The sequence below is a fragment of the Peromyscus eremicus genome, chromosome 6 (genome assembly GCF_949786415.1).
Source record: "Peromyscus eremicus chromosome 6, PerEre_H2_v1, whole genome shotgun sequence".
Classification (NCBI taxonomy): Eukaryota; Metazoa; Chordata; class Mammalia; order Rodentia; family Cricetidae; genus Peromyscus; species Peromyscus eremicus.
Window position 1 is genome coordinate 64299629 of NC_081421.1, and position 14756 is coordinate 64314384.

At 41.0% G+C, this 14756-nt stretch overlaps 1 protein-coding gene across 21 annotated transcripts in view; it reads right to left on the reverse strand.

Moving 5' to 3' along the window:
• Positions 1 to 14756, reverse strand: part of Ubap2l (ubiquitin associated protein 2 like) — a 54925-nt gene that overhangs the window by 10302 nt on the left and 29867 nt on the right. For all 21 annotated transcript variants that reach the window (XM_059265709.1, XM_059265714.1, XM_059265715.1 and 18 more), the window contains 10 exons: positions 13275 to 13473; positions 11347 to 11624; positions 11004 to 11176; positions 9268 to 9457; positions 8563 to 8617; positions 6808 to 6982; positions 6417 to 6489; positions 4881 to 5076; positions 4708 to 4796; positions 1935 to 1988 (listed from right to left, as the gene is read on the reverse strand). In XM_059265709.1, the coding sequence (XP_059121692.1) occupies positions 1935 to 1988; positions 4708 to 4796; positions 4881 to 5076; positions 6417 to 6489; positions 6808 to 6982; positions 8563 to 8617; positions 9268 to 9457; positions 11004 to 11176; positions 11347 to 11624; positions 13275 to 13473 (1482 nt within the window). The remainder of the gene's footprint in view (positions 1 to 1934; positions 1989 to 4707; positions 4797 to 4880; positions 5077 to 6416; positions 6490 to 6807; positions 6983 to 8562; positions 8618 to 9267; positions 9458 to 11003; positions 11177 to 11346; positions 11625 to 13274; positions 13474 to 14756) is intronic.

Below are 14756 nucleotides of genomic sequence, written 5' to 3' on the forward strand. Positions count from 1 at the left end.
CAGGTTCTTCTTTCTGCCGAAGTGCTAAGCTGAATGTGGGGCCAGAGAAATTGGCTCAGTAGTTAACAGTACTTGCTACTTTGACCTCCAGCATTCTTGTAAAAAGCCATGGGTAAGATTATGGACATACCTGTAACACTAACACAGAGGGTATGTGGGTGGGTGGGAACAGAGAAAGCGAGATACACTAAATATCCTCCTCTGGCACCTGTATGCACATATACTCTTAAAAGGTAGTGCGTGGGAGGCAGAGGCAGGTGGCTCTCTAGAGTTCAAGGCCAGCCTGGTCTACATATCAAGTTCTACGCCAGCAAGGCTACATAGTCTTGGCTATATAGACTGAATGCTGGGATTGAAGGCATGTGCCATCACACCCAGCCTACTGTCTCAAAATAAGAACAAAAACTGAATGTGGTGGTGCTCCCTGTAACTCCAGCATTTGAAGATTTAGGAGGCTGAAGCAGGACAATCACCAAGGCCAGACTGGACTACACAGCCTACACAGTGAGATTCTGCTGTTGATACAGGCCTGTAATCTAACTAATAGGAGGCACAAATCAAGTCTTCAATACCAGCCTAAGCAATTTAGTGAAACTAAAGGCTCTGAAATACAGTATTTGCCTAAATGCACGAGACTCTAGGTTGATCACTGGCATTAACAAAAGACTTAAGACATTAAAAATATCGTAACCGTCTGGATACGATGGCTAGAGCTCCCATTAATTCCAATTACTCTTGTAAACTTCCTGTTTACAAGACAGTAAAGGCTTAAAGTACACCATTCTGGGGATTCTGGGAAAAAGAAGAAAGATAAAAGGTGAAACAGAGAAACAAAAAAACTGGAAAAGAGCCAGGGAGTTTGGGTGTGGTGGTGAGTAACTTTGGTTCTAGTACTCAGAATACAAGCTAGAAATACATAGAAAGACCCTGACTCAAAAAACCAAAAAAACAAAAACAAAACAACAACAAACAAACCAGTCAGGGGTTGTGATACATGACAGTAGTCCTAGATACTTAGGAAATTGAGGCAGGAGAATACGAGGTCCAACAGTTTGGGGCTAGTCTGAAAAACATGGTGAGATACACCCCCAATATTCAAAAGAAAAAGTAGGAATACAGTTCAGCAGTACACTACCTACCCAGCATGCATAAAGTCCTCGTTTTATCATAAGGGCCTCAAACAATTAAGAAAAAAAAAAAAAGCAGAACAGAAAATTGATATGGACAGAAACTATGTCAACAGTTTTATTAGTCCATTTGAGCTGCAGCTTTGTAGCATGGGTTTTGAATCAATTACCAATATATACACACATATATATAATAAAGTATATGGGGGAAAAAGACAGACTGAGAAGCTAGGTTTATGACAGTGATTGAACATCTGAGAATCCGTTCATTAATTTTGTTTGGCTTTTGTCTTTTTGAAAGACAGGAGCTAATATAGCCCAAGCTGGCCTTGAACTCATTATATAGAGGAAAGGCACTTTTTGTTTGTTTATTTTTGAGATAGGGTTCCTCTGTGTAGCTTTGGAGCCTTTCCTGGAACTCACTCTGTAGCCCAGGCTGTCCTTGAACTCTGCCTCCCGAGTGCTGGGATTAAAGGCGTGTGCCACCACCATCTGCTGAAAGGCAAGTTTTGAACTCCTAGTTTTCCTGCCTCCACTTCTCACATGCTGGGATTACAGACAAGAGCCATACAGATTTTAACATTAATTTTAATGATTTTGCCGGGCGGTGATGGCATATACTTTTAATCCCAGCACTCAGGAGGCAAAGGCAGGCAGATCTCTCGTGAGGCCAGCCTGGTCTACAGAGCAAGTTCCAGGACAGGCAAGGCCATACAGTGAAACCCAATCTTAAAAACCAAAAAAAAAAAAAAAAAAAGAAAGAAAAAATTTACAGTTCTTTTCCAAATTTCAATTCCACATACTCACCAATGGAAATCTTGTCTGGAGCATCTGTAAATCATCATAACCATATACTTGTGGCTGTAAGACAGACATTTAACAACATTAATAGGAACTAGTCATGATGGTAGCAAAAGGCAACATAATTCAAATAACATAAATCCTCAATGTTAGAACATGACAGATTATTTATTCCCTTCAGTGGAAAGTAATAAAGTACAAAGAGATTAAGTGATTCAATGAAAGGTCTTGAAGTGTCCCTTAAACTACATACTATATATATAATGACTAGGCAGACATTAGTGGACCAGTAAGGGAGAATGGGTAGATTCAAGTACAGCAGGCTTTAATTTCTATTGAGCAGTCACTGTCTCATGCAGACCTTAAAACCTGGATTGAAATTTATCTTTCCTAAAAGGACTCACATTTTATTGTTATTTCCCCATATGTCTAGGATCTGTTAAAAAAAAAAAAAGTATGCAATATGGGGAATAGTTAAGAGCATTGGCTACTCTTCCAGAGGACTCCGGTTTGAGTCCCAGCACCCACAAGGTGGGGTACACCCATATGTAACTCCAGTTCCAGGGAATCCAATACCCTTTTTCAGGGCTCCAGAAGAACCAAGTACACACACAGTTCACATACGTACATACACCCAGGCAAAACACTCATACACATAAAATATTACTTATATATATTTAAAGTATGCAATGTGGGGCTGCACAGATGGTTCAGTAAATAAGAGCACTTACTGCTCTTGCAGAGTATCTGAGTTCAGATCGCAGAACCTTACTATGAGTAACTCTAGTTATAAGGGACCCTATGCTCTCTTCTGACCTCCATAGGTATCTACCTCTGCATGGTGCACATACATAAATGCAAGCAAAACATTCATATACCTTAAAAAAATGTTTTAAAAATTATACAATGTAGGGACTGGAGAAATGGCTCAGCAGTTAGGAGCACTGGCTGCCCTTCTAGAGGTCATGAGTTCAAATCCCAGCAACAACATGGTAGCTCACAACCATCAATAATGATATCTGATGCCCTCTTCTGTCATGCAAGCATACATGCAAATAGAGCATTCATGTACATAAAAATACATGAATAAATAAATCTTCATAAAAATGCATACAATGTGAAAAAAAGATTTAAGAAGGAAGGGGGAAGTGTTGGGAAAAGGGGAGTTTAAGAAGGAATGAGAATTATAAAAGAACGGAAGGGTGGTATGATCAAATTACATTATATCAATGTATGAAATTTCCAATTAGAGTTATTAAAAGAAACGATAAAAGAAAACAAAAATGCAGTCAAGCCTGGAGGCCCATGCCTTTAAACCCAACACTCTGGAAACAGAGACAGATCTCTAAGAATTCCAGGACAACTACATAGTGAGACACTAACTCAAAAGACAAAAAGCTTAAGAGTGCTATTTGGATATATAATCTATTATCTAAACTTGATCACTAAGGTAGGAATAGGTAGGTGGCTTTTTTTGTTGTTTTGAGATAATTGTTTAGTGCTGGCTGGCCTAGAACTCACAGAGATCCACTTGCCTCTGTCTCCATAGTGCTGGGATTAAATGCACATGTCACCACACCTGGCCCAAGAATAGGTGGGTTTTGTTTTGTTTTTTTAATTTATTTGAGATAGGGTCTCACTATGTAGCTCTGGCTGTCCTAGAATTAGCTCTGTAGACCAGGCTGGCCTTGAACTCAGAGATCCACCTGCCTCTGCCTCCAAAGTGCTAGGATTAGAGGCATGCGTAAACATACCCAACAAAAATAGGTGTTTTTAAACAGAATTTTTATAAATACCTTCCATCTTATTGGTTATTGAATACTTCAAGGTGACAGAAGACATACCAAATAAAATACTACTACTGTCACTTATTTTCAGGTAGTTCTAGATTTGAGTTCTAAATAGGTCAAAGAAAGCAAAGAACTACAGAGATAGAGAATCAATAGCATTATATGAAATAACATGTACTACACATTCTGGCTGCTGATGCTCAAAATCCAGAAATCATATTCATACACAACAAATACTTGGCAAAGGGCCTTGTCTAAGTTTAGTCCTTCCTCTATAAAAACTATTATATTTGAAGGAGAGGCAGTTCAGAAGTTAAAGAGTACTGACTGCTCTTCCAAAGGATCCAGGTTTTATTCTTTTCTTTTTGGTTTTTTTTTTTTTTTTTTTAAGACAGGATTTCTCTGTATAGTTTTTTTGGTGCCTGTCCTGGATCTCGCTCAGTAGACCAGACTGGCCTTGAACTCACAGAGATCCACCTGGCTCTGCCTCCCGAGTGCTGGGACTAAAGGTGTGTGCCACCACCGCCCGGCCCCAGGTTTTACTCTTGGGGGGGGTTACTTATAGCTGCCTGTAACTGGAGTTCCAGGGGATCCAATACTGGCCTCCACAGATACCAGGCATGCTGTGGTGTATAGATGTACATGTAAACAAAATCCCCAGATACATAAAAGAAAACAAACACAAAAACCCTGTTTTTAGGCTAGTGATATAGCTTAGCAAGTAAGGTGCTTGCCACTCAACCATGCAAGCCTAACTTGAACCTGCATAAAGGTGAAAAGGAGAGAACAGATTCCAATTTCCTCTGATCTTAGCGCGCGAGCGCACACACACACACACACACACACACAAAAAAAAAAAACCTATTTGCCTATATGTGGGTACCATTCATTTATTCTGCTTTAATTATTGTCTTCCATCTGAAGCCAGAGCTACAAAGAATAGTCACACCATCCTTGCTTTGTAGAGAATATCCTTCAGTCCCACTTACCGGGTAGGCATGTAACAGCCCTGGAGCCATAATATATGGATTAGGCAACAATGGCGGGACTCCAGGAGGAAGGTTGGGCGGAGCTTTTCCTGAAAGAGAACATTTTTTTGTTGTCATACAATATATTATCCCCTTCATCCCAGAGGAAATGCCACCCACCTATATAAAGCTACCTGAAGTTGTAGCAACTGAGCTTCGAGTTGAGGCTGTGACAGTAGAGTTGCTGCCCAGGCTAAGGCCTAGACTACTGCCACTATTCAGACTGGAGGAGACACTGACCACTGGGGGAGGTGCAGAGACAGTGCTGGCCGTGGTAGAGAAAGTGCTGGAGGAAGAATGGAGATTCGCTTCACTCTCCACACTTGTGTGCTTCAAAGGGGAGCAGTAAAGATAGAAGGAAACAACATTAGCAACAGGTAGGAAAGATAAGCAATCTATGATCTTATAATCAAATTTGCAATTAAAAAAGCCAACCCAGGGTACCAGGATTCCCTCTCCCAAGGCAATAAAAGAAAAATCTCTAGCTACATGTTCCCTGCAACTGCCCACTGACCATCATCATCCTGTTCAGAAAAACAGCAAAGGTGGGGACACGAGCTCCATAGGGACCAACAACATCGGTTAGTAAGGGATACGGCTGAGAAGTAAAAAGTCTATCACAGCCTTCTTTTCCACACTTTGTTTCACTAATTCAACTTACAAGACTAATTCATTCGCTAGAAGAATATACTGGCTCTTACTTAAAACTGGAATTGTGTAATTTTGGAGACTCCTAAGAAAGCTTTAGCCCTCATACCTTTCCGGTAAACTAAACACCATTTCCAAAGTAACTTTAGCTTAATTCCACACAAAAGAGAATTACAACCATAAAGTAAGTCCTTAACCATGAGTTCTCATCTGAATACCACTTTGATAAAGATGTCCTGCTTCAAAGACATATTCAGCATTTCCCAGGCTAAGAACTGTTCTACCAGTGAAAAGATAATGTGTTATTCTGTTACTGACTTTCTCTTTTTCCCATTATAGTTCTAGGAATTTAACATGGGGCCTTATGCGTGTTAATGATGTACTCTTATCACTAAGCAATACCTCCACACCTTAAAAAGGCCACACTTAAAAAAAAAAGGGGGGGTGGGGGTGGAGATTCTCCATGTAGCCCTGGCTATCCTGAAACTCTCTGCAGACCAGGCTGGCCTTGAACGCAGAGATCTGCCTGCCTCTGCCACCGGATTGCTGGAATTAAAGGCGTGTGTCACCAGTGGCTGTGAGTATACCTCCATTTTTAAAAAACGTGTATGTTTTTCTGCACATGAGAGAACACAAAGCCCCTATCTTCAGTGAAAAAGAAAAAGCTGAGACTTTTAGTCATGTTCCGTAAGTGCAAAACTTTTGGACTCTTTTAGCTTCAGTATTCTTTTACACCTTTTTCTACAACCTCAGTTAAGTCATGAAGAAAATTTCTAGTATTCCCTACTCGGTCAGCCAGGTGTGTTAAATGCAAGCCGGTAATCTCAACACTAGGGAGGCAGAGGCAAGAGGAACTACCCATGAATTTGAGGGCAGACAGAGCTACATAGCAACACCCTGACTCAAGAGAGGGAAAACTAAACAAACAAAAAACAAAAAACTACATATCTTCCTCTTGTGACAATCTTAGGGTTAGAAATTTAAGTCCACGAACTACACTTTTTCTCAAGCATCATACTTACTAAAAGAGTCGATGTCGAAGTACGCCCAGAAGATGTTGATGAAGAAAGGGTATTCTGCTGTGTAGATAACGCACTATAATGGGGGAAAGGTTTCTATTAACATAATGCTATGATTACCTGGCCTAGTACTCCAATTAAGAATCATTATCCACCCCCACCCCCCCAAAAAAAGATTGAGACCATATTGACATGTACAATGGCCAGTTTCCAGGACTATGAACAATCAAAGCAAGAGCAGATGCTAAAAGGAGAAAGTACGTCTCATCTGTCCTTACTTCCCACAAAAGGAGGGCTAATGTGGTCTCTGACAAGTAGTGATTAAGAAAAAACAAAATAGCTAGCTCGGTTACTGAAACTCACAACCCCAACCTTAATCCTCCCTCCAAATCACCTGCTGTGTTGTGTGGTGGTGGTATTTGGAATCTCCTCACTGTGGCTCAAGCCACTTAAGGAGGATGAATGCTGATTGGCTGTCGTCAGTAAAGAAGCTGCAGGTACTGTTTCATTGAGAGAGGGTATACTAGAAGTGGAAGGTGAGTCAGATTTCACAGCAGAGCCTGTAGCACCTAGAAGTAAGAAAAGATTTCGCTTCATCAAAAAACAGGAACTGTCTATGAGTATAGAAAAACTACAGTTCTCAACTACTGAACTACAGGGAAAAAAAAAGAGGGAGGGGAGGTTATTCAGTGAGGACAACTTTTTTTAATTTCAGGCATTTAACAACACAAACTTCATTTGCCCAGTGAAGGAAATCAATTACCATTTTTAAGGAGGGAAGGAAAAAAAAAAAAAAAACCTAACCAAAAACTCTGGGCTGGAGAGAGAGCTCAGTGGTAGAGTGCTTGCTTATCATAAATCAGGCACTGGGTGCTACTCCTAGCAGCACATAAACCATCTGATGGCCTGAGTTTGATCCCGGGATCCCAGTGGAGCTTGAGAAAAAAGATTCCTAAAAGTTGTTCCCTGGAATCCATGAGTGCAGTGGCATGTGCATGCTTGTACACACAACACACTCAAAAGTTAATAAAATTAAACCTAGATTTAAAAAAAAAACAGAGAACTCGCTATGTATGGTGGCTTATGCCTATAATCTAGCTCATGGCAGGCCAACACAGAACAATCACCATGATTTTGAGGCTAGCTGTGGCTACAGAGTGAAAATGTTTCAAAAACCCAAAGATGCGGGCTGGAGATATGGCTCAGCAGTTAAAAGCAAAGCCTACTCTTCCAGAGGATATGGGCTCAATCCCGAGCACATACCTGGCATGTATGTAACTCCAGTACCGGGGAATCTAGCATCTTCACACAGACATAAATACAGGCAAAACACCAATGCACATAAAATAAATATCAAGCCGAGTAGTGGTGGTGCACGCCTTTAATCCCAGCACTTGGGAGGCAGAGGCAGGTGGATCTCTGAGTTTGAGGCCAGCAAAAAAGGAAAAGAAACAAAGATATGGGGCCAGAGAGATGGTTCAGCAGTTAAGAGCACTCAATTCTTGCAGATGATCCAAGCTTCTATTTCCAAAAACCCACATAGCATCTGCAACCAGTTCCAGGGAATCTGATACCCTCTTCTGACCTTCACAGGCACCAAGCACACACCCTTGTGTACAAACAATCATACAGGCAAACACCCATACACATAAAACAAAACTAAAAAATTCAGAGAAATTGAAAGCTATGATCCCAGCACTTATAAGGCTAAGGCAGGAATATTCAAGAGCAGTTTGTGTTACAGCAAGACTCTTCATAAATTAAAATAGGGGACTCAAGAAATAGCTCAGAGGTCAACAAGGGCTACTCGTCCTGAGTACCCAGGTTCAACTGCTAACATCCACATGGCGGCTTAGAACTTTCTGCACTATCAGGTCCAGGGCATCCAATGTTCTCTTCTGGCATCTTATGGCACCAGGTACACACATGGTACACATGTACACATGCCAGCAAAACACACACACACACACACACACACAAAAACAAAAAAATACTTTGTGCAGTGGCACACATCTTTAATCCCAGCGTTTAAGAGAAGTGTTAAGAGGCCGGCATGGTCTACACAGCAGAGCCCCGTCTTACAAAAAACAAAACAAAACACCCATATCAGCATTGAGAAAAATCACTAAAAAGCCTGGAAAACACTCACCTTCAACAGATTGCGTGGTCTGCAACTGCGTGGCCTGCACAGAACTGAAACCATTCTGGAGCAAGAAATGAGCAACAACAGACATACTTGTAAAAGAGATGTTATCAGTCACTTAGTTTAATTTTGGTCAAATATATATTAGGGAAAGTGGAAAGATAACTGAGTACCCGAGCTCAGTTCCCAGCGCACAAGATGGACAGCTTACAACCACCTGTAACTCGAGCTCCAGGGGTTCCAATACCTCTGGCTTCCTAGGGCACCAGCACTCATGTGCACACACAGCCACTCCCCCCACCCAATATTTAAAATCCAACAATCCTTAAGACCTATCCTGTTGGATAGGTACTCCACACCACCTTTGGTATATGCTATCCCTTTCACCAGAGTAAGGTAGATTTACTAATATATATGCACCCTGAAGTCTAGCAATCAGATCTTCTATGAGAAAAGGACAGGTATTTGAGACAGTTTTTGCTATAACCAACAAATCTTTATTGCAAAGAGAAATGTTCTGGCTTTTGAGTCTCCTCCACTCTTGCTGAAAGGAACGTTTAGTTTACCAATCACACAAATGTGCTTTTGTCAGCATCTCAGTCAGCACCTCCAAGATTTTGTAGCACCATTTCCAGAAAAGTGAAACAATATTCAAGGGACTTTTACCCACTACTTTGCTAACCAAGGCCCAGGGAATCATTAAGCTACTACCTTAGCCTGAGTCAGGTCCTTTTGGGGTGATGAAGAGATGGAGCTGGGATACCGCCGCGTCTGTGTGGATCTCTGTTCATATAGAGGGCCCTGAGCATTATTTTGGGAGGTATAAGTTGTTGACTGAATTGGGCCACTCTGATAGCCAGACTCCTGACTCTGGTTAGATGAAACTGTAGATGAAGACTCACTGTGGGAATGAAAAGAAAAACCTTAGGAAATGGTTAAAATCTTCTATTGGAACAAAATAATTTCAATTAAGAGGAAACTAGAAAGAGACAGAGAATAAGTAAATTTATTTCCAAACTCAAGCACTCCATCTTTGGATCAATCTCATTTTAGGAAATTTTGAGTTCTAGGATCTCCTGAAACTTTATCAAAGATTACTGGTATAATTTTTCAGAGAGGGAAAAACAATCATTATTTTATTTTTTGTTTATCAGTGTTTTGCTCATATGCATGTCACGTGCATCCTGGAACCGGGGTTTTGATTATGAACTGACATGTGGATGTTGAAAATTAAACCCAGGTCCTCTTTGTGATCAACAAGTGAGCTTAACCACTAGACTATTTCTCCAGACCCCTCTTGGGGGCAGGATTTCACTAGGTATCCCTGATAGGTTTTGAACTTACAGAGATGTACTTGCCTCCTGAATGCTAGGATTAAATGTGTGTACCACCATGCACAGCCCATCTTTCTTTCTTGAAAGTTTCTTGTTAATGGATTTTTTTTTATTCCAATAGCAGATCTTCACTATTCCCTGTATCATAGTATCTGCTCTGATCTTACATATTTCCCCTACTCCTTTTTTTAACCACAACTATCCTCCAGAGAAAATTTTTAAATAAAATCTTCACATTAATCAGTGACAATTATGACTCAATTGAACTGATCTAGACTAAAGCCAGATATTTGTGTTTTTAAATTCCAAGGATTAAGGAAATTTTAAATTCCAAAGATTGTTAGTTCCTCTCAAATTCCTCTAAGATTAACTGTAAGATGGCTTTCCTTGATTACTGCCAGAGGAGATAGAAAAGGTTCTTCTTTTTTCCTTTTATGGTTACAATTTTATACAATTTTAAATTAATGCTTCCTGAGTTCGTATTTTTACTTTTCACAGACATAGTCCCATAGCAAAGGCCTGAAATACAGCACTTTTCACTGTGGCATATGTCAAGGTTCTATTAAAGGTTCTGTTATATCATTCAAAAGCAACAAAGCTTGAAGAGCTAGGGCAACGGCTCAGTTAGTACAGCATCAGGCATGCAACAATGAAGGCTGATCTGATATTGGAGACCCACACAAAAGATGGGAAGGAGACATCTCTAATCTCAGTACACTGGAGAAATGGATACAGGCAATTTCCTCGAGCTTATGAGCCAGACAATTTGGTCTAGTGAGCTCCAGGTTCAGTGAGAGATCCTGATTCAGAAAATAAAGTGGGGAATGATTGAGAAAGAGACCTAATGTGGACCTCTAGCCTCCAGGTGCGTGTGCGTGTGTGCACACATAAAAAAAACCTGAGTTTGTAAATTCTAGAAGTACCCAAATAGCTTTTATCTAAATGTTTAAAGTCATAGATAATCCTAGTAGCAATGTATTTCTTTAAAAGCGCACAACAAAATGCTGTGATTGACTACTTTTATCCAGTCAAAGATATGGCCTCTCCAGAGGTGAAGAAATAAGCACAAAACTAAGCTACCAAAAGAGGTCTTCTGGGTGATGATTCCTCTACCTGGCCGTGCTGGTATACAGGCTACTAGGAGCCTGGCTTGATGAGGCGCTCGTGGTGGGGGTGGACTCATAATCAGAAAGGACAGGCTCTGACCCAAACTGCAATGCCCCAAACTGCAGATTTAGCCCTGAGATATCTGCTGAGCCAGGCATCTCCACAGCCAGAACAGGAATCTACAAAGAAGGGGGGGGGGGGGGTTAATAACTGTTTAATACAATCTTTTTGTAGAATAAAAAATTATTCCTTTCAACTTTAAATTTTCAAACACACCCTTAGAATATATACCCTTAAATCCCATAACTTCCCTGTCTTTAAATAGTATCTCTCTGAAAAGCTCAAGTACCTTAGATGTCAAGGAGGTTTTCTTCTTTTGCTGTTTCAGTTTCTGCTGAGCCGGCTGAGGGCTGGAGGACTGGTTGTCTGAAGACCCCGGAGACATCTGTGGAGCCGAGGTGGATTTGCTTGGCAGAGGAGAAGAGGGTGGGGGAGGTGCAGCTGTCGAGGTAGCCACCGCAGGTGGCTTTTCCTGAAGGAATACCTCCATCATGGTTGAAGATGGGGTGAATGCCTGGCGCTTTGTAAAAGGACTGTGCACTGTTGAATCATTTGCACTCTTCAAATCTGCAAGAAGAAATACAACATACATGAGCCCAGAGATAAATGTCCCAAAGAAATATTACTGTCCTATACTAGTACTAGGAAAAAGACCTACAAGTTTCAAGAATCCAGCTAGCAAAATGGCTCAGATCAAAAAGATTCTTGCCACTCAACACAAGCTAGAATTATGTGGGAAGAACCTGAGTTTTTAGAGAATAGCTCCATTAGACTGATTGTTGGCAAGTCTGAAGGGCATTTTCTTAAAAAACAAATGAAAAGGATTCACTTATTTTATGAGATGTTCTGTCTGCATGTCTGTGAGACCCTGGGCTGCAATAACCTATTGTTGTGAGCCACTATGTGGGTGCTAGAACTGAACCCAGGTCATTTGGAAAAACAGCCACTGTTCTCAACTGCTGAGCCATCTCTCCAGCTGCAGCATTTTCTCTTTTTTTTCCTTCTCTCTTTTCGGGACTGGGTCTCTTTGTAGCACTTACTGTCCTCAAACTTCCAGTGTAGACCTTGCTGGCCTATCCTTGAACTTAAAAAGATCCACGTACCTCTGTGTCTGAATGCTGAGATTAAAGGTATGCATCACACCTGGCCAACATTTTCTTGATTAATGACTGATGTGAGAGGGCTATATAAAAAAGGAGGCCAAGCTGGGTGGTGGTGGTGGTGCATACCTTTAATTTCAGCACTCAGGGGGCAGAGGCAGGCCAGGACTACTTCATAGAGAAACACAGTCTCGAAAAACCGAAAAAGAAAAGAGGCTAAACGAGGTATGGTGAGCAAGCCAGTAGGCAGTGTTTCTCCATGGTCTCTGTTTTAGTTCAAACTTCCAAGTTCCTGCCTTGGGTTCCTCAGTAATGGACTAAGACAAGGACATGTAAACCAAGTAAACTCTTCCCCAATTTACTTTTGGTCATGTCTTTATCACAGCAACAGAAGCAAACTAAGACATGTACTATGCCCCCCCCCCAAAAAAAAAAAGCCGGGCGGTGGTGGCGCACGCCTTTAATCCCAGCACTCAGGAGGCAGAGCCAGGCGGTTCTCTGTGAGTTCCAGGCCAGCCTGGACTACCAAGTGAGTCCCAGGAAAGGCGCAAAACTACACAGATAAACCCTGTCTCCAGAGGAAAAAAAAAAAAGACATGTACTATGGCAAATAAACATCCCAGTAGCTACCCACTCACCCACCCAAATTGCATATAATCAGATCCCTTTAGCTGAGGTAAGATTCAAGTTAGGTAGGCGACCCTCTGAACAAAACAGAGGGTTTTTTTTTTTCTCCCCAGAGCTGAGGACCGAACCCAGGATCTTGCGCTTGCTAGGCAAGCACTCTACCACTGAGCTAAATCCCAACCCCTGGTGTCAGTTTTTAATCCCAGCACTAAGAAGAGAAAGAGACAGATCTCTGTGAATTGGCAACCAGCCTGGTCTACACAGGATATTCTAGACCAGCTAGGGCCATCACACAAATACACAAAATCTAAAGAGAATACTCTCAAAATCCTAGATCAATAAACACAGAACTAAAGCTAAATTCAATGATATATAGCTTCAAATTTTTATTTCCATGTAACTTTCCAAACCGAGAATGTATTATCCAGTCCCCTGCTGCCTTCTGGACAATAAATTTATGGGTAAAGATTGAAGTCACTCATCATCTTACCATACTGCACCAGTGATGGCGATTGTGTTGTTGAGCCCATATCCCAAGAGGAGGTGGTGGTGCTTCCAGATTGAGAATGTTGAGCTGCCAGCTGAGCCAGGGCCTGTGCAGTTTTGAATTGCTCTAAGAACTGGGAGCCTGTTGTACTGCCACCTTTGGCTTCCCCGACATCACCAAATCCTTTCCCCAACATGCTCACCTGCATATCAACAAAGATATTAGAGAAGTTTACAGTAGTATCCTTGCTTAGCTTACAAACGAAGACAGACCAAAAGCCCATAGTTCAAATAAAGAATGCTACCAAGCAAAGGAGGATGGGAAATACCTATAGTCCAAGCTACTAAAGAGGAGTTTAAGACCAACCTTGTACAAAACAGTAAGACACTGCCTCAAAAAAAAACGAAAACAAAACAAAAAACAAAAAAACTGCCAGACCAAGTATGCTGCATTATCATGAGCACACATCCTAGTCACAATACCTATATTCAAATTCTGAGTTTGTCTTTTTGGAAAAATTACTCTCATGGTACATTATAAGCACTAAAAAAAAAAAAAAAAAAAAAGCGTGATATTCCTCGCTAGGTAAAATTTCAGTAGTTCATATATCAGTTACAAAATAAATCTAAGGACAAGCATAATGGTCCATGTCTAAAATCACAGTACTCAAAATCATGGCTAGACGCCATCTCATAGAATAGAAACAGTAAAATTAAGCACTTGGGAGGAAAAGAGGAAAATGGGCTTGTAGCCAATGTGAGCTACATAGACAATGAATAGATGAGGGCCATTAAAAACTATTACCACCATTCTATCAGCAAAGATAAACCTGGTAAATGGAGAATATTCCAAACTTCCACTTTTTCAGATCAACCAGTAAGTGGAGTTGTCTTAATAAATCCTCCAATAAGTACCTGATAATGTGGAATAGTAACCAAAAACCTGGAACTGGACCTTAGCACTGCATAAACCAAGCACATGCCTGGAATACTAACACTTAGAAGCTAAGAAACAGAAGGTCAGAAGTTCAAGGTCCTCAGGCGTGATGACACATGCCGCTTTAATCCCAGCACTTGGGAAACAGAGGCAATAGGATCTCTGTGAGTTTCAGGCCAGCCAGGTCTATACAATGAGACCCTGTCTCAAAAACAAAACAAACAATAATGTCCAAGGTCAACCTCAGCTATAATAGTGAGTTCAGGCCAGCTTGGGCTATGAGACATGGATTAAAAAAAAGAAAGGTAACTATAAACCTAGTCAAAAGCCAGTGGCCCGGGAAGTCAGAGACAAAAGAGGGGGAACAATCATTTTGGTAATAATATAGGATATAATGTGCCTATCAAATTGTTTTCTAAAGAACTGTATGTACGCTGTCAGTTTTAGTCAGAGAAGTTTCTTGCAATGGGGGATGGTAAAAAAAGACATGAAAGTATAAGAGGACTAGTTAAAAAAAGGAAAGGAGCCAGACAAGGGAGTGGGGACGGG